The sequence below is a fragment of the Ursus maritimus genome, unplaced genomic scaffold (genome assembly GCF_017311325.1).
Source record: "Ursus maritimus isolate PB19 unplaced genomic scaffold, ASM1731132v1 scaffold_17, whole genome shotgun sequence".
Classification (NCBI taxonomy): Eukaryota; Metazoa; Chordata; class Mammalia; order Carnivora; family Ursidae; genus Ursus; species Ursus maritimus.
Genome location: NW_024424119.1, coordinates 40391770 through 40409626, shown reverse-complemented (window position 1 = coordinate 40409626; position 17857 = coordinate 40391770). Strand labels below are relative to the sequence as shown.

The window sequence follows — 17857 nt, the reverse complement described above, 5'->3', positions numbered from 1 at the left end:
GCTGGGATCAGGAGGAAACATGCGCCCTCTGGAGTGGCAGCCACGGCCTACGGCTTTATCTCAGGGGACACCCGCTTTATGACCATTGGTTCAACTGTACATTTGTTAGGCCGTTTTGGGTTTATGTACTTTGCAATTTAAACGTTGTTATAACTTTCTGAAAACAAACTTTCGTTTTCTGTAAAGATTTTAAAAGGAAAATGAAAAATAACCCCGATGGATGCCAAGAGTTTCGTGGTCCCGTCCTGAGAAAGAGAAGAGACCAAAAGAAACGCAGGAGTTGTCCAGCGAGACGAATGTCACCCGCCAGGAGTGCATGGAGAGGGAAGGCGTGGTCAGAAATGAAGCCCCTGGGACCGTGTCTCCTCTATGTTGCTGATGACAGGACCAACTAACACAGTCTTTCTGGAAAGCCATTTGTCAATATATAGAGAGAGCCTTTGACATGTTTATGACCCATGACCTTGTCGTGTCACTTGCAGGGCTCTCTTCCAAGGAAAACAATCAAAGGGGCAATTCATGCACAAGGATTTTCATCACAGAGTTGTTTGCAATAGCAAAGGAAGGAGACAGAAGTGTATCTGAACAGAGAGCTAGTTAAATAAATACATGTCCGTGAGCTAGAGCAGCGTGCGGCCGCTACAAATCAAAGGCTCAAAGAGTATTTCGTGTCGTAGGGAACTCTCCTGCTGCAACTTTTATTTTAAAAAGGCAGAAGGATAGAAAACATACGGGAGGAGCTGTTTGGTTTTCCTTCTGAAGCGTGTACATGCACACAGAAGAGACACCTATACGTTCACACCGAGGGCGTCTGGGGCGTGGAAGACATAGAGGTTTGGAAATGAGGAGGAAGAAAAGGAAGAAGCAGAGGAAGAAGTAGGAGAGGGGGATGGAAATGAGTCTCGGGCCACCAGCTAAAACTGGCCAGACACGTTTGCTAAGACCAAGGAGATGCCAGACTTCAAGGCTCTCCTTCGGTCATTTCCAAACAACAAACCAGTGGGTGAGCCAGGAAACAGAAGCCTCAGCGAGCAGGCGCGTGGCAAGGCCAACAAGGGGCTGTAGTGTGCCTGCCCTGTCCCCAGAGAAAGGGAAAACTGGGAAAGGGGGCAGGGAGAAGGCCCCTCGTTGCTGGGCTTCCCTGTCCCCACTCTCCTGGTCCTCCCCCTGGAAACCTCAGCTCCTTCAGTATAAGCCCCAGAAGCCTGAGCCCCTGAAGCCATTTCTTTCCCCAAAGGGGACCCTTCTGGAACGAGGCACCCTCCCTGACCCTGCGGTGAGGGCCCCTCCTCTTTCTCATCTCCCAAGGGAGCCTTTGGGGCCAGCCACTAGCTCACCTGAACAAAGACCGGGAACACCAGGACCTTGGGGGCCAGGGTGACGTAGGTGCCATAGCTTGAGTGTGGGGTGTGCGGCCTCATGACCGGGCAGTTCTGGTAGTTGCCATGGCCTTTCATGGTCTGCACTGTCTTCATCAGCCGGGACTTCTTCCCCAGGCCTGTGTAGGACTTCCCTTTACTGGGACTACCTGATTCTGTGGAACAGAAATGGGGGACCATGAGGCATTTCCATGCAAAGGCATCCCCTCTGCAGAGATGGAGAACACAGACGTGGCCAGTCAGTCACCACGTACTAAGTATATGCTACATGCCGGACCCTGTGAAAGGTACTGAACACAGAGGGAGGCCTCCGAAGGGTCTCAGGCCACAGGGAAATCCCTCATACTCTCATGCGAGTTACTGACCCATACAGAAGCAACTCTGGGACTCAGAGGGAGCCGGGAACCACCAGCTAGGACAGAGGCAGCAGACCCCCTCTCGTGCCCAGAGCCCGAGTCACACCTATCAGTCTGACCTCATCCTTTTCAAAATCAGGAAGTCTCTCATATTTGAGAAATCAGAAGATCTGACCTCACCGGACCTGCACTCCCACATAGAACCACCGGTCAGCTGGACAGCCCTGGGTGTCGGACATGCCGCACCAGCCCCATGGCTCCCTCTGCATGCCCAGCACAGCTCACCTGTTCCCTCACCTCCCACGTCCCATGGACAGAGGGACTGGAGGTCTGCTGGTAGCAGAGACAGTGGGCTTTTCTAGGCTGTACCGGAGCCTGCCCTCCATTAACCATGGGAGCTGGGGTGGCCTGGCTCACCTCCGTCAGTCTAAAGTAAGGAGTGGCACCTGCTGGCCCAGTTCTCGGGAAAGAACACCAGCTCTGAGGCCGGATGGCTGTGCCCAGATCCTACTCATCTGCTTACTAGCTTGGTGACCTTCAGCCACTCACCTCCCCCCTTTAGAGCCCTGGTTTCCTCAACGGCAAGAACAGTACTGAGTTGAGTGGGTTGCTGTGAGGATTCAATGGGATGCCCCAAGGAAAGCCCTAGAACAATGCCTGGGACCTGGTACGTGCACAACAAAGGTTAGCTGCTAACGTATCGTGCCTCTTGTTGTTGTGGTTCCTCTACTTGGAACAGCAAGTTAATTAGGTGCCCCGTAGACTCTGAAAATCCTAGGCTTCACTCACATTATTCTAATCAGAAAGAGGAGAGAAAGAGAAACACTTCAGGGAAGAGAGCAGCCGGCTGCACAGCAAGGGTTCCTCTTTAAGGGGACACTGCTGGACTGGACATGCACCCCCACACTGAACAAGAGGTAGCACGCAGGTCTCTATTGGGTCCGGTCCTTTGCTCCTGGGCAAAGGAGCAAAACACAGAGTAGCTGAAAAGTCAGGGATTCTTCGGTGCAAGCCGGTAGGAGGCCAAGTGCATCGCATTCAGGCTCAGCAAATACCTGGGCCGCCTCTGGGGGGGCTCCTGCTGCCTGGTGAGCAACTGACCCAGATGCCTGGCCCATGTCCCAGGACCTAGGCATCCTTCTACCACCCCCAGGTCCCGGCAGCCAGGGGCTGAACAGGTGGTCCGAGCCTAGCTACATCGCGGGGAAGCTCCCCGCCAACGCGAGGTCCCCGGCCTCAGAGGAAAAACTCAGCTCAGAAGATCTCACACTTACTTCCTCCGCCCACTGCATGCCCCTTCTCACCGAGCCGGGTGAGAAAAACAAGTCAGATCCCCATCGCAAGTGACCACCGATCACAGCCATATCTTGGGGCAGGACTCAAACCATAATAACTTAAACCACTTCCTGCCTCTTCAAGGAGTGGCTTAGAGAAGAGTAGAAAGAATGTGAGCCCAGGGGCTGGGGGAGGGACTGGGGGCTGGGGGACGGATGCCTGGAAGCAGTTCCACAGCTCCTCCTCTGATCTGGCCCCAGACCCCAGCCCCAGAGGGGTGTGTGCTGCCAGGCCCTCTCGCTTCTGCTGAAAGAACCCATTCTGGGTTTCAAGACCTGCCCTGGATTTGAGCCAGACAAGACACTTGAACTTGAGCCCTGGCTCCCCCAGACTCTGGCTGTGTAACCTAAACAAGTCCCTTCCCCCTCTGAGCCAGAGTTTTCTCCACTGCTAAGTGGAGACAATACAGAGTACTGCCTTGCCTGCCCTGGGGCTGGTGGGCGGGGGGGGGGGGGGGCTCTCACAACAGTCCTGAAGGGAAAGGGCTTAGTGAATGGTAGAGGAGTGGAGAGCACGGGTGCCAGCCGACAGACAATCCACCCACCAGGGCTGGTGTTAGGACAGGGCTGCCGCGCCTCAAACCATACTGTGAATGAGGTCACAGGGTCAATCTGAAACTAGACAGTCTAACTGAACATGACCAAGCCTACACCAGAGAAGGCAAAAACCACACAGGACTGACAAGTGGGAGACTGAGGCAAAATAGACCAAAATTAAAGGGTACTATTTGCTGACGCCAAAATCTGGGCCCTGTGCGTCCAGTCTCAGACTTGTAAACGTATCCGGGTCTTCCCTTTCCCTAGCCCAGCTGCACAGGGCTGTCACAGCATCTTTGCCTTGGGCCTACAGAACCATAAATAAGCCATGTGCCATACCTCTGCCTTCAGGTGGAAAAGGTATGCTTAGCCCCATTTTATAGACCAGGCAACTGAGGCCTAGAGTGGCTGGGTGATCTGCCCGAGGACATTCGACCGGTAGAGGGTCTGAAGCAAGACTGACCCAACCAATGCAGCGGTCATGCCCGAGAGCCCCATCTCCACACACCCTGGATAACTTGTGGCACGTGAGTGTGGCTCTCCAAACAGATTTCCTGAAGCATCTTTTTTTTAAAACCAGCCCAGGTTGCAACCCAGCCACTGAGCTCTGTGAAGTCAAACTCCTTGACTTCCCACCTGCTACCTCTTAACATCCGCTGGTCCAAACTCCCCACGTCACCCATTTTGCTTCGACGCCTGCTCCACTGACCAAACAGTTATTACTCAGCTTTGCTCTGGCTTCCGAGGTGGGCCCTGGCAGCCCTCCCACCCTGGCAGTGGAGAATCTGAGGCCGGACCCCTTCGCAGGGCAGGGGACAATGCTGAGGGCACCAGCGGCCCCAGGGAACATGTCAACTACAAGCAGCAAGTGCCCTAGGCCTCAGAAGGGCAGCAGACCCCATTCAACTTTGGATGGCTCAAGCCGTCCCCCCAAAAGGAGGCCAGGCGGCCCAGCCAGAGGAGAAGGCAGAAGTCGGCACCCTGGTGACAGCCCCGGCCTCTGGAGAACCCCAACTGTGTTTAAGGGAAGGTTCAGTTCCACCCCTTCCTCTGAACTCCAGGACTAAGAGCTGCGAAGACTGCATCGCTGATGAAGAACCAAAATGTCCTTGCATACCAAAAAAAGCCATTACCGTGAAGAACGAATGAAGGAAGGTCAAGTTCTTAATACAATGCCTTCAAAAAGCTACCACTGTTATTAATACCGTCACCATCTCCTTACTTGTCCCTCTTTCTCCACAGCTTAGATGACTGTGTCCTTGGTTCACTCAAAACTATATTCTCAGAGGGGAATCCAAATGTGGATCCAGGATGGGAGGGCTCCGAGAGGCATCTTCAGGCCAAGAAGGATTCAGTCCCACACCACTAGCCCATCGCAGGCAGCACCCTCTCCAGCTCCTGTGCTCCGTGACCAGCCTTCAAACCCTAGCAGCAACCAGCCAGGGCCATCCTCCCTCACTCGGTCACTCGGCTGAAATTCTACTGAGTACCTGCTGTCTGCCACACCCCGGGTCCAGCACCGGGTCCGCAGAGAGCCGGCCCAGGCCCTGCCTTAATGAAGTCACCATTTAGCAGTGACACCCCACTCTATCCTAATGCACTGACTAAAAGCTTTTTAAGAACTCAGGGTTGAATAACTATCGGACTCCTCTCTGGAAGGAACACAAGATGCATTTCCAACAGACCAGGCTCCTCCACCCAAATGGCCTACCCTGGAGAGAACGAAGATGCCTTCCATCAGCAGCTCTGAGCCTGACGGGAGCCCTCTTCCCCCCAAAGGCACAGGCGCTCTTCCAAGTACCCGCTCTAAGCCAGCATCGACTCCACACTACGGATGGGGAGGGCGGCAAGGAAGTGAGTCTGCAAGCAGCTGGGCAAAGGCCTCTCTCAAGGAAGGAAGTCAGCAAGCGTTCTGGAGGCACTAGAGAAAGGGCTCAAGCATAGGACCATCAGGCAAGGCTGGTCGCCACCTTCCAGATACCAGCTGGACTTGAGTCGGCTGGACCCCGGCAGGCATGTGGAGGGCCTTCCGGAATGTCCCACCAGCTCCAGCACCAAGACTGGAATCTCAGGCGTCCCGGGAGAAGGCCCTGGTTTTGAGCTCAGCTTCTCCCCCTGGCTCTTAAAACACAGGGCCAGGAATCAAACGCCAAAGGAGAAGAATCGGTACCGAGACACCCTTGCAGTTGAAAGACAGCTGTCTTCTGTGTAGCCTCGCTCGGTGGGCACACTACTCCTCACAACCAGTCTCTCCTTCACCCCTCCTGACAACTCTCTGAAGTGGGAACTGTCAGCCCCATTTTACAGATGAAGAAACTGAACTCCCTGAGACTCAGTGAGGGGATACGGATTGTTCACAGTCACGCAACTCCTATTTGAGCCTTCTGTGCCCCCCTTTCTGGGCAGGCCCGTCCGGGTGGCCTATGGCACCTAACATATATTGGTTGTTCAGTAAAATGGAATGAGTCGCAATCGAATGCTAAAATCCTGAACACCATCTCTTAGACTGCCTTGGGAAGATCTCTTCTCCCTCCTCAGTTCAGGCTCCAAGGAGGAAAGACACTGGCTCGGGGAGGGAGCACAGGTATGGAGGGGAAAGAGAAGCTATGTCAATGTGCTGGGGATCCACACAGCTGACCCCACATCCCTCCGGGGCTTGGAGGGCACAGCAGCAGAGGACAGACCCACCTTCGGGGATGGCATCCTCCTGGTACACAGGCCGCAGCAGCTGCAAAAGAAGACAGAAGAATCACCTCAGCCCCGGGAACGGGGAGGGACAACCAGGCAGGCTGCTCACCCACAGGGCACCAAACCCAGCAGCCCCCGCTAAGCAGCAGAGGGCAGTGCTTGGAGGGATTACAGAATCCAGAATCCTCTAGAATGTTAGAGTTGAACAAAGCGCTAATGTTCATCCAGTGTAACCCCTTGGCCATGTCCCCAGCTTTCTAGATGGCAGTTTGTTCCAAAGTGCGTTCCAGGGAACGGTGGCACTGTAGGACACTACCAGCCCTGCCACAAAGGGTGTGCCATCAGGGGAATTGGGGAAACTCTGGGTTAAACCACCCTCTCCCGCAAGACACCCTCAGAGCCTCGAGTAGGCTACTATGCACTGGGAATCTCCCACAAGAGGAGAGTTTGGGGTATTTCTCAAACTTATTTGACCTCAAGACACTGTTTCCCCAGAGTGTCCCATGGGACTAACGTTTCGGTGCCCGTGCTCCTCGTCCCACCGTGCCATCCGGTGTCTGCATGCCCACCCATGACAGGGGCGCACCCTTCTCACCACAGCCCACTCCCCACTGTAGAAAAAGCACAGACTGGCAGAAAGCACTTCCTTCTTTTGAGCTGAAATCTTCCTCCCTGTGACAACCCGTGGGCCTGGATCTGTGCCCTGGGCTGCAGAGACCCATCTGCTCTCCGTCCCCAGAACAGCCCGGCCGCCAAAGCTAACACCACACCCTGCCTCCTCCCTGAACACTTGCAGGCTGCTCCCTACACAGTTTTGTGCGAGGCCAGGGACCCATACCCTTCCCCTTCCCCCAACCAGCTATCCATACCTGGCTCCCAGGGTTCAGTGGGGCCAGGATGATGTAGTTGGGGTCAGTGGAGGCAGTGGGGCGGGACAGCGCGGGCAGGGTGTGCTGGCCCCCGCGCTTGGCCACCTCTGTGTAGCGTTCCCAGCCCCCGAGGAGTAGCCCGTCGGAGCTGTCACACACCAGGTGGCAGCTGTGGCGCTGCTCAGGCCGTGCCTGGGCCCCGTGGGTACAGTTCTTCTCCCGCTTATTGGGGGGTGACTGGAGGTCGTGCGTCGACTTGCAGGAGGCCCGCCGCAGGACCCCGCCGTCTGGCCCCGGCTTGACCTGGGGGACCATACGCCACACAAGCAGGATGATCTCACTGGGGCAGCTCCTACAGTTGGTTGGGGGGAGGGGGGGTGACACAAAGAAGTTGAGTTTGGAGAAAGTCAGCCAGCGTGGGGGGGGTAGGTGGAGGGGGGCCTACAGGGCAGAGAAGAGGGGTGGGGGAGGGGAGAGAAGCCCCCACCGGTTGGGCAGGAAGGGAGGTAAGGGGCCGTCCCAAGCTGCGACAGCAAAAGTGTCCCTTAGATCAGTCAACCCTAGCTGACTGGCAGTGGCAGAGAAGGACCCTGAGGCCAAGGCCAGGTTAAACAAGGGTACCAAACTCAACTAGTGACATCGGTCTCGGCCGAGTCTAAGCAAGGAGGAGCAAGCAAGCCTGCACCCAGTCATTCTGGAAGTATACCTAAAATGGTCATGAGAGTTTCACCCCAGTGGGTCCAAACTGAGGGGACCCAAACATTCTAAAGAATAATTTTTCAAGTATGCACTTGAAACATTTGCAACATCTACACATCCTTTAAAAACAACTGGCTTAGCTCTGAAGTCACAGAAATAATGAGCTGGAGGAGAAAAGGCCGCCCCGGAGCTGCGACAGGAACCGCAGGGTCTGTTTGAGAGCTTCTTGCCTGCTGTTTGCCCTGGGATCCAAAATTGCTCTGAGCCTGAACCTTCCATTTGCAGGCCGAGACACTGATTCCCTGAGGAGCAAAGTGAATTGCTCACAGCTGCGTGCAGAGGGGAGGGTGAGGCGTTGTGCCAGGGGCTGGGGGCTGGGGGAGGTGTGCCATTAGCCTGAGGCCCAGAGCCACCCGCTGCCCCTGTCACCGGATCTCATGGGCCAGCTCCACGCATTTCCAGTGCTCCACAGGCCTCTCGTTCAGCTGCAGCACGGTGTCCAGCTGCTGCAGCCCTGCCCGCTCCGCTGGACCTCCTGCAGGGACAGAGAAAAGCCACCCCAGGTCTCCCGTGGAGCTCATGACACTGTCCAAAGGCCTAGAGTCATGGCTGCCACAGTGACATCAACAAGGGGCAGACTGCCCCCTCTCTGTTTGCTCATCTGTGAAATGCAGGGGGGCCGACCTTGGTGGCTCTCAAGGGCCTTGAAGAGAGGCATCCCTTCGCCCTCATCTCCTCTGCCCACTCACTCTTCAGCTGTCTGTCCTTCCCAGCCAGGTCCCACCTCGCTCTCCCCAGGGCCTCCCACCCCCGGGAGAGCCCTTCCTTGTTCCCAGGCTCACACACTTCATTCATTCCTTCAACACCGTTCACTGAGCGCCAGTCCTGCGCCCGTCCCCATGTAGGCACGGCGGGGCAGGAAACACCCAGATCACCAAGCCCTGACTTCTCCTCCATGATAAGGAGAAGTCTTTGTGAAAAATAGGGAGGGAATGCCTATTTTTAAGTGCTAATCAGGCTTGGAATAAAATAAAATACCCATTCCCAATTAAGTCCATAAATGACTCTCATTTTCCCATGCAGCCCTTACTGAAAATATAGGTTTAGTACCTGTTTAATGTGAATGGGAAACAAAATAGAAAAATCTATTTTCATTTTGATAAAAACAAAGAAAAATTGTGGATATATTTTCATAAACCTCTGTTTCATCTGTGGTCATTTAAAAATATTATTCTTTTGTTTTGAAAAACCAGGACACTGCTCCAGTTCAGGGCTCCCCTTCCAGATCCCACACGAAGCTGGCGCATGGCAGGCCAGCGGGGCTGGCATCCACCAAGATGCTCACTTACCAGAATCCACAGCCTGGACTCGAACTGGAGAGTCACAGCAGATGGTGAAGCCAAAGCCGTCCTTCCCCCTCGGGATGGTGATCTAGGACACAGCCCTGCGCGGTTACTCCCAGAAGCCACAAGGCTGCTGCCTCTGCTCCAAGGTTGGGAAGCCCACAGGCCCTGCCCCAGAGCCACCCTCCTCTCCGAGGGAGCTGGAGCCAAGAAGAAGGCTGGCCAGCCCTTGCTGTCCCTATCTTGGCCCAGGCATCTTAAGCTCTGGGTTATGGGCCAAGCAGGAAGGCTGGGAGCTCAGGAGGTAATCCAGGCTGATGCAGAAGGGCCCAGGACGGACAGAGCCTGGGAAGAGCAAACCTCGCCTTCCTCAGACCCCACAGACACATGGTCCAGCCCAAAGAGCCCACTGGACCTGCCCACCTCGACCTTGCCTGTGACCCACGGCCTCCTCAGTCCCTTCCTTCTTTCCCCCAGGGGTTCACAGAGCTTTGCCCAGGGCTGGCCCTGCGCTGAGGGCCCAGGGACAAAGCCCACCTAGGTGCTGCCCTCCCAGAGCACAGGGCAGGTGGGGGAAGACAGGGATGCACATACAATCTCAGGACAAGGGTCAGGGAGCAAGTGCTAGGTTCTCAGGCCAGTCCATTCCTGGGGCCTCAAGTCATCCAGTGAGGGAGGACTCCCAGGGGAGGGGGCAGGTAAGGGCAGACAGGCCTCGTGGCGAAGCCTGAACTAGCCAGTGCCCTCGCAGTGCCTGCTGCATGCAGATTCACAACCCTACTTCCAGAAGTCCCCTGAAAGGGCCCTGCCACCTGGATCTCTTTTCAAAGCAACACACAATTATCGAGCTCCTACTGCGTGCATGCGGGTTCTGCTGAGGTATGGAGGCATTGTCTTGATCCCTGGCTCCTAGAGGGCCACGAGAATCTGCAGATGTCTCCAAGGCAAAGGACACAACGTGCACTGGAGCGAAGGGCAAGAACTGAGCTGGAAACAGTTCTTCATGTTCGACTTTGGATGACAAGCTTGGTGCACAACAGGAACTGAGCGAGTGCTTCGTGAGGACAGCCCAGCACCGTCCCACGGCAGCAGGAAACTGGCAGGGCACGGTGCCATCTGCTGGCTGGGTTCAGCTCAGCCCTGCTGCGCTCCCCCTCTGCGCACTGCCCATTCGGCTGTGCGTGGGGTACAGGAGGCCAAGACCCGGCCTGCCCAAAGAGTGATTCCAGGCTGCTCAGAGCAGGTGTGTGAAAGTGATAGGCCTAAGGGAGGAAATGTCAGAAGAGGGGTTCACTGGGGTCCCAAGAGACTCCCTAGAAATGGACACGGAGGGGGCCCTGGCGAGGCACGAGGGAGGGTGTCCTAGGCTGGTTGAGGAAGAAGCCAGCTCAGCAAGCTGGAAAAGGTCAAGGGCCAGCGGCCTTGTCAGGAGACTCATGTCTCCTTCCTTTAAGGGGTTGTCGCTTCAAGGCTGGGCGCCTGGCACTCACCTACCAGCTGTCCCAGAGGCCGGGCATGAGGAAGGGGAGGGCCGGGGGACCCAGGGCGACCAAGGCCCTTGGAGGCTATTGGGGAGGCCCCTGAGGCTCTGCTTCCCACCAGCCCTGGGCCTGGATTCAAAGCGAGTTTGTAAAACAGGAAATCTGACAGACAAGGGGAAGGGGGAGGGGGCAGGAAAATACCCTGTTCCCATAAGAATTCTGGGAAAACACGCAGCTAAGACAGGAAGAGAAAAAAATGGAAAGAAAGAAAGAAAAACAAACTGCAGAGTGTGGAAAGCCCAGGCTGAGGCTGAGGGAAGTTGTCAGGAGCCCGGTCCACTCCGTGCAACCAGCAAGGACTTCACGGGGCCTCTCAACCCACCCTCAGCCCAGGCAGAAGCTGGGATTCCAGAGGCTTTCTAGACCTTCCCCCGTCCCACCCCAGCAAGGGCCACAGCCCCCCTGCCTGGGGTGCGGGCTCTGCAAACAGGCCCTCGTGCCCACGGGCTCAGTGCTAGCAGTCCGGGGACTAGCCCCAGAGTCGAATCCGGAGAGAAGAAGTGGACTCCCGCAAAACAGCCTCCCCCTCCCATACCCTGGTCCCCTCGTCCAGGTGGGACTGTGGGCCCAAGCCCCATCTGTCTTCCAAGGCACCAGCCTAAGTAAGAAGGACCAGCCCAGACAACAGTCCAAGCCAGCTGGGGGCTGGGAAGGAAGGGAAGAGGAGAAGGTGCCAGAAAGCAAGCGCCCCTCCGGGCTGGGTGTGAGGGGTGGGACCGCATAAAGCAAGCAGAGTTGTGTCCATCACGAGCACTCGCCGCATTGAGAGGACAGTGCCCAAAGAACTGGATCATCGCTGCAGCCCTGAGGGGAATGCAGGACCAGTTTTAGTATGCCCATTTCACAGAGAAGGAAGCTGAGGCCTGAAGAGAGGAAGTGGCAGCCCCCAGCTCTCAGCCCTCCTCCATGACCCGGGGCGTCAGGGTCAGGAGGGGAGGGGAGCAGCCCGGCCCCGACACTGGGACCTTGGCAGCTCCTTCCTGGGGGTGGTCCCTGCTCTTTCCTGTCCAGGGCAGGGACTGTCACTGCTCCCAGATCTCACCCAGGCCAGCACCTCACCTCTGCCCTTCTGCCTGCTTTCTGCTCCTCTGTCACGGCTAGCCTTCCCTCCCCATCCCTAACTGCCACCGTGTATTGACCATGTCCTGTCTGTGCATCCCAGGCCCTGCACCAGGCACTTTGTACACAGTATTCCGTGTCCCTCACAGCACCGGTGTCCCTCACTGGACACTACCATCCCTACTCCACTGACGAGGATACTGAGGCTCAGAGAGGTCTAGTGATGTACCCAAGAGCCACAGCTGAAGAAGGGCGAAAAGCTGGTGCTCATAACCCTGGGCTGGTTCCTAGCATAGGATCCGTCTTGAACTTCAGCCCCAGAGCCCCAGGCCCTGCCCGTACTCGTGCCTCGCTCTGCTCTGACAGCCAGCGTGCCTCTCTTCTGGCCCACAGGCCCAAGGTGACCAAATACTTCTCCACCTCCCAAACAGTGCCCTCCACCCCACCACCCTGCACCCAGCTGCTGGTGTCATGGGAGGGGTTCTGCAGGGCTCCAGGAAGGCCGGGAGAACAGGCTGGGACCCTGAGAGCTGGGGAGGATGCCAGGGAGAACAGGTGGGTCCCAGGGTGCCAGGGTCCAGTGGCGGCAAGCCGCGGTGCAGGAGGCTCCTCTGGGCATCTCCCTGGGACCAAAGGCTGCTGTCTGCAGGAGTCAGGACACACATTCCTCTGGCCATCACAACACACAGAGGGGCTTTTCTATTCTTTTAAAATCAGAACCATTCCTGAGCTCCCATCAGCTTGGACAGCCCCAAAATCTGGACATCCCTTGCCTTCACCCTCCCTGACCCCCTTCCTTGTTTATAAGAAGAAGTGCCCAACACAGTTCCAGAAAAGCCTTGAGGCCAAGGGATCATCCCTCCCACTCTGCCCCACACCCCAGAACTGGAGGCTGAGAGGCTGAGCCCTCTCTGGGAGGGCGGGCTCCGGAGCTGGGGGGCTCTGGGGACACCTCTAAGGCATCCCAGCTACCAGGGAGGAAATCATGTGTACATACATACACACGGGAACATCCCATCGCACGTATAAGTGCGCACCAAAACATGTGAAAACACATAATCACACACAGACAGCACACGACAGGGCATTCCTGTCCCATCAGAAGCAGGGAAAGTTCATGAAAGTATAAAGTTAGGAAAAACACAAAACCCAGCTACTCAGCCATTTCCCATCTCAGACTTGAGACGCTTTTTTTAAACCCACACTGCCCCCAGATAAAAACCACAGAAAATCAACTAGATAATCTCCCCAAGGACAGCACCATGTCCGTGGCTAGGATGCTGCAGAGCTGGGCCTGGTCTGCCCCTAGAGAGGGGCCGTGGGTAAAGGGTGGACCTTGGGGCCAGCTCCGGCCTCTATCCTCCCCCCAGATGGAGATTAACCTACAAGGAGCAGGAAGAAGCAAGGAAGGCCTCGTGGGGAGAGAAGTCCTGCTCAGGTGAGCCCCCACCCCCCCCCGCCACTGACACCCCGGGGCACCCCCAAGGGGCCAAGCACCCACCTGGCGGTAGCGGCGCTCCGAGCACACTTTGCAGAGCCCATTGAAGCGGTTCATGGCTGCGGGTCCTGTCTCGGCTGCCGCCCCATGAAATCCCAGCTCTCCCCCCAGCAGTGGGAGCCCGCACTGCGCCCCGTCAGCCTGGCATGACCGCCCTGGGAAGCCCGCCCCGCAGAAGAATGGCAGGAAATCACCTCTCACCTCCCCAAGCCCTGTCTGTGCTGTGTGCCTCTGCATGATAAGCCCGAAGGCTTCCTGAAACCTCAGAATGACAAGGAAGAGGGAGAGTTTTATATTAAAATTCCTGTCAACTCGTTAGTATTCCCTGGGCCCCGGCGGGGAGAGGGCGCCTTTGTTCTGGCTGCATTCTCCGCCATGGGCCACTTTGTGATTCCAATGTTCCCACAAACACCCCTGGCTGGAAGAGAACCCAGGCAGAAAACACGGCCCCCTCTCTAACAACGCCACCTCCCCCTGCAAATCCCAGCGGCCCCAGTAGCAAATCCAGAGGACTAACACCATCTAAAGGATCCACGGACGCCTTAGGGGGTTGCACTCAGACATCCCATTTCAAAACTGAGAACGTGAAACATGTGGAGACTGGTGAACAGCCTGCCATTCACAAGCTACTTAACAGTCATTTTCCTTGGCCATGAGCGGCGTTAAGCGTCTGATGACATGTAGACCCACAAAGGCACATCAGGGAGGGAACGCCAATCACCAAATGACCCGGCCTCCTCTTTCTACCCATCAAGAAACTGGGGACCACAGTGGTTAAGGTCACATAGTAGGGTACGGTGGAACTGGGACCAGAACCCCAGTCACGTTCCCTGCCTTGTAGAGCAGTACCTGGTGAGCCCAGCGCCCCTTATACCCACCTCGCCATCCCTGAGGACCCCACCCAGCCACTCGTGTCCTTGAGGCCAGAGAGTGTCCCTCGGTACAGCCCAGCTTTGGCTGCCGTGACGGTGGGCAGGTCATGCAGGCTTCTGGGCCTCCATCTCCCCCATGTGCACAAAGGGGGAGTTCAGCAAGTGACCTCTGGGGGCTCTCCCCCAGCCCGACCAAGCCTCTGAAAACCAGCCCCACTGTGCTGGGTCCTATGGACATCACTGAGTGTGCAAGCCCAGGAAAATCAAATGGGCCTCAGAACAATGTGCCCACGGGTCAGGGCCTGTGTGCAGATCCAGAATGAAGCCGCCTGGAAACTTCGGTGTTGATGTCCAGGTCATGTCATTCCTGCAAATCACCAGTAAGGCTCTCTGTCACTGTCTTCCCTGTGCTCAGCAAGTACAAAGAGAGGGAGGAAGGTCTTTGCAGCTCCTCTAGTGAAGCTAGAAGGTTTGTTTAAGGATTTATTTCTTTATTTGAGAGGGAGAGAGGGAGTGCATGTGTGTGCAAGCAGGGGGAGGGGCAGAGAGGAGAGAATCTCAACCAGGCTCCACACTGAGGGTGGAGCCCCATGCAGGGCCTGATCCCACGACCCCAAGATCATGACCTGAGCTGAAGTCAACAGTTCGATGCTTAACCGACTGAGCCACCCAGGTGCCCCTGAAGCTAGAAGGTTTTAAGCTCCTACGGAAGCCACGGAATACAGTAACAGCAAGTTATTTTGATAGATTAATAACTGTGCTGTCCAGTAGGGTAGTGACAAGATACAAGGTAAATTTGAATTAATTCCAGTGAAATAAAGGGAAAAAGTCAGGTCCTCGGTCACACTAACCACATTGCAAGTGCTCAGTAGCCACGGGTGGCTAGTGGCTACCCCACTACACAGGGCGGGCGGCGCTGACTTGCTCACAGCTCTACCCCAGCACCCAGCACAGGGTCTGGCCCATGAGAATGTTCAATAAACAATGAGCGAGTGAGTGAATGAACGGAGTAAATGAAAGGGAAACGTTTTGTAGGTTATAATACACCTCTATGGAAGATGTTATCAGGGGAAACAGCACCACTGTATCTTCCCAAGTGGGCCACGTGCAGGAGGCAGTGTGGTTCAGGGTCCTCAGGGGGCAGCCAGACCTTGCCTGGGGTCCTGTGTCCCTCGCTCCCTGGCTGTGGCCACGGGGAGGGACCTAACCTCTCTGAACCCAACCTCTGTGAGCAACGACCGCCACAGAGGTGGCAGTGAGGGTTAAATGGGGAACAGCAGCACTTGGCACAGACGGGCATCTCAGTCTTGGGGAGTTTTTCTCCCTCTCTGAGTTGTTAGAGAAGACCAGGTCCCGCAGAGAGATGGCATGAACTTGGGGGAATGCCCCTCCCCAATCCCTATGCGAAGGTTCCTCTCTTGATTCAAAGCCCTAGTGGAGTAAGAACCGTGGGTCTCAGGTTCAGACTCCCGGCTGCTCCCTGACATGAAGTAGGCCTAAGCTGAGGTGATTCGGCCACAGAACCAGGGGAAGCAAGCGGTCCAAGGGGGCCTGGGGAAAAGGGGAGACTTGGATTCAAGAGATCGAAAGTCAGTAAGATCCAGACGCATCCATCTCCAGGAGCCAGGGCCTGGTCTCTCCCCACTGCTGCCCTAACCATGAGTAACCTGAGAAAAGCACAAGAAATAATCCCTTAAAAATGCATGACTTGCTGAGTTTCCAAGCTCCAAGTGAGCCCGAGTCTCGGGCATAAATGCAGTCCTGTTTAGGGGTCTCCTGGGCCAAGGGATGGACCAGGAGCAAGTTAGAGCCCGGGGCAGGGTCCAGGCCCTGTCAGTCCTACCCAGGCCTGTCCCCACCTACCTTGAGCTTCTCCCCGTTCTCAGTGTCCCCACCTCCTGGCGTTCTCAGCAGCGGGTCTGGAAGATGACAGAGCGGAGTCAGAAAGTGTCTGTTGGCATTCCGTAAGAGTCCATTCCAGAGACCACCCAGAGGATGAGGCCAGGGTGCCGGGCCCAGGGGGCTGTCCAGATCACTGCCGGTCTCCAGGATGTGGGGGTGCCCGTGCTCAGGCTCAGCAGCGAATCAGGAGCCAGGTTTCCGTGTGAGAAGCACAGAACAGAAGGGAACACAGAATCCGAGTCCTGAGCCCCAGGACTCATGGCGGGGCCCACTTGCCCTGCCTACTAAGGCGGACACCCCAAGGCCAGCAAGGCCACCTGGGGCGGATCCCGACACCACAGAGCCTGGCGAGGAGCTGCTGAAACCCAGCTCTCCATGAGCTGGAGTGGATGGAGCCGAAGCACATAGGATCAGGCCTAGAACCCTCTGCTAGGAAAGTCCAACCACAAAAACAAGGTGTTGTGGACAAATGCTGCCTGAAGCCCCTGGACTGCTGACTTGACTGCAGCCGCGGGTCAGATGCCACAAAACACAGGGGCAGTGCTACCACTCAGGAAGGGAGGGGAGGAGAAGCCAAGGGGGCGGGTGGAGCAGCGTGTCTGGGCCGCAGCTGCAGGTGGTGCGCACGCACCTCTCAGGGGCCGCAGCCGCCGCCTGGCCACCTTCAGGTGCTTGGTCCGGCCCAGGTCTTCCCCCAGGAGGTAGTACCAGCCGCTGACTTCCTGTCACAAGGGAAGGCATGACATGCTCAGACAGAGGAGGCGAAGGACACAGGTCAGGCAGCCACCAACCCCCTCAGGAGCATCGTCTCTGCAGAGACAGACACTCCAGCCGCCCTGCCCCAGCGGGAGCTGCTGTGCCTACATCGCCTGAAGCTTCCCCTGATGCTCCAGGCAGAGTTGGTCTTCCTCTCTGCCGAATTCCCACAGCCTGTTGTGCCTGGAGAATAACGGTCTACTTGCATGCTTGCCTCCCCACTTGGCTGTGCCTAGGCTCTCCAATGTGCCTAGCACTGTCCCTGGTATACAGTAGGAGCCCAATGAATGCTGACAGAACAGAAGGGAGGGAATGAAAGAGGGATGGGGAGGCCAGAACGTAGGCATCCTGAGGCTCCTGAGTGGTCCCCATTGGTGGGGAGCTGCTCCCAAGAGGGAATGAAGCCAGCCCTGCAGTCAAGAGAAGATATCTGGGATGTACATGCAGGATAAAAGGTCCTCAGCCATCTACCCCAGACTTCACTTCCAGGACACAAAGTGGCAGGGCCACCTGGCAACTCCATGCAGAGGCCACCAGGACATCCCCTGGGGTGTGTGGGAAAGGAGCACAGGTCTCTCTCTCTCCTGCTCAGAAGCCTCCAGGGGAGCCGGGGAGGGGGCAGTGCAGAGGTGGAGAAGGGACTGGCTACCCAGAGGGATGGGTCTCTGGATCCCCGAGAGTCCTCACTCAGCCTAAGCAAAAGCTCCATAGAAGATGGTGCTGCTCACTCCATCCCTGAGCCTTTGCTAGACCCCAAAACATGAGACCTGGGGTAATGTCAAGAGGAGAGAACAACCTAGCCCTCCTTCTCCTCTGGGGCAAGCCCAGGAGTGCTTGGAACTCCGAGGGATCTGCCAGTGTCCTGGCCTGGCAGACACCAGGCCCAGAGGCCCCTGGAAGGCCTTGGGGCTGCCTGACAACTGATCTCTGACGAGCACGGACCAAGAAGAGGACCCAAAGCCTTGGTCACTCAGACGATAAACAGAGTTGTTATTAAGGCCACGAAGCCAATGAGACAGAAGCA

At 56.5% G+C, this 17857-nt stretch overlaps 1 protein-coding gene across 3 annotated transcripts in view; it reads right to left on the bottom strand.

Annotated features, from left to right (window-relative positions):
* Positions 1–17857, bottom strand: part of RGS3 (regulator of G protein signaling 3) — a 115840-nt gene that overhangs the window by 70331 nt on the left and 27652 nt on the right. For 2 of the 3 annotated variants that reach the window (XM_040631757.1, XM_040631760.1), the window contains exons 1-6: positions 13307–13380; positions 9212–9293; positions 8292–8397; positions 7164–7515; positions 6295–6334; positions 1338–1534 (exon numbers count right to left, since the gene is read on the bottom strand). In XM_040631757.1, the coding sequence (XP_040487691.1) occupies positions 1338–1534; positions 6295–6334; positions 7164–7515; positions 8292–8397; positions 9212–9293; positions 13307–13360 (831 nt within the window). In that variant the 5' untranslated portion in view covers positions 13361–13380. Of the gene's footprint in view, positions 1–1337; positions 1535–6294; positions 6335–7163; positions 7516–8291; positions 8398–9211; positions 9294–13306; positions 13381–16038; positions 16095–16708; positions 16800–17857 lie in introns of those variants that run through there. The other variant, XM_008707996.2, reaches the window with a different exon arrangement.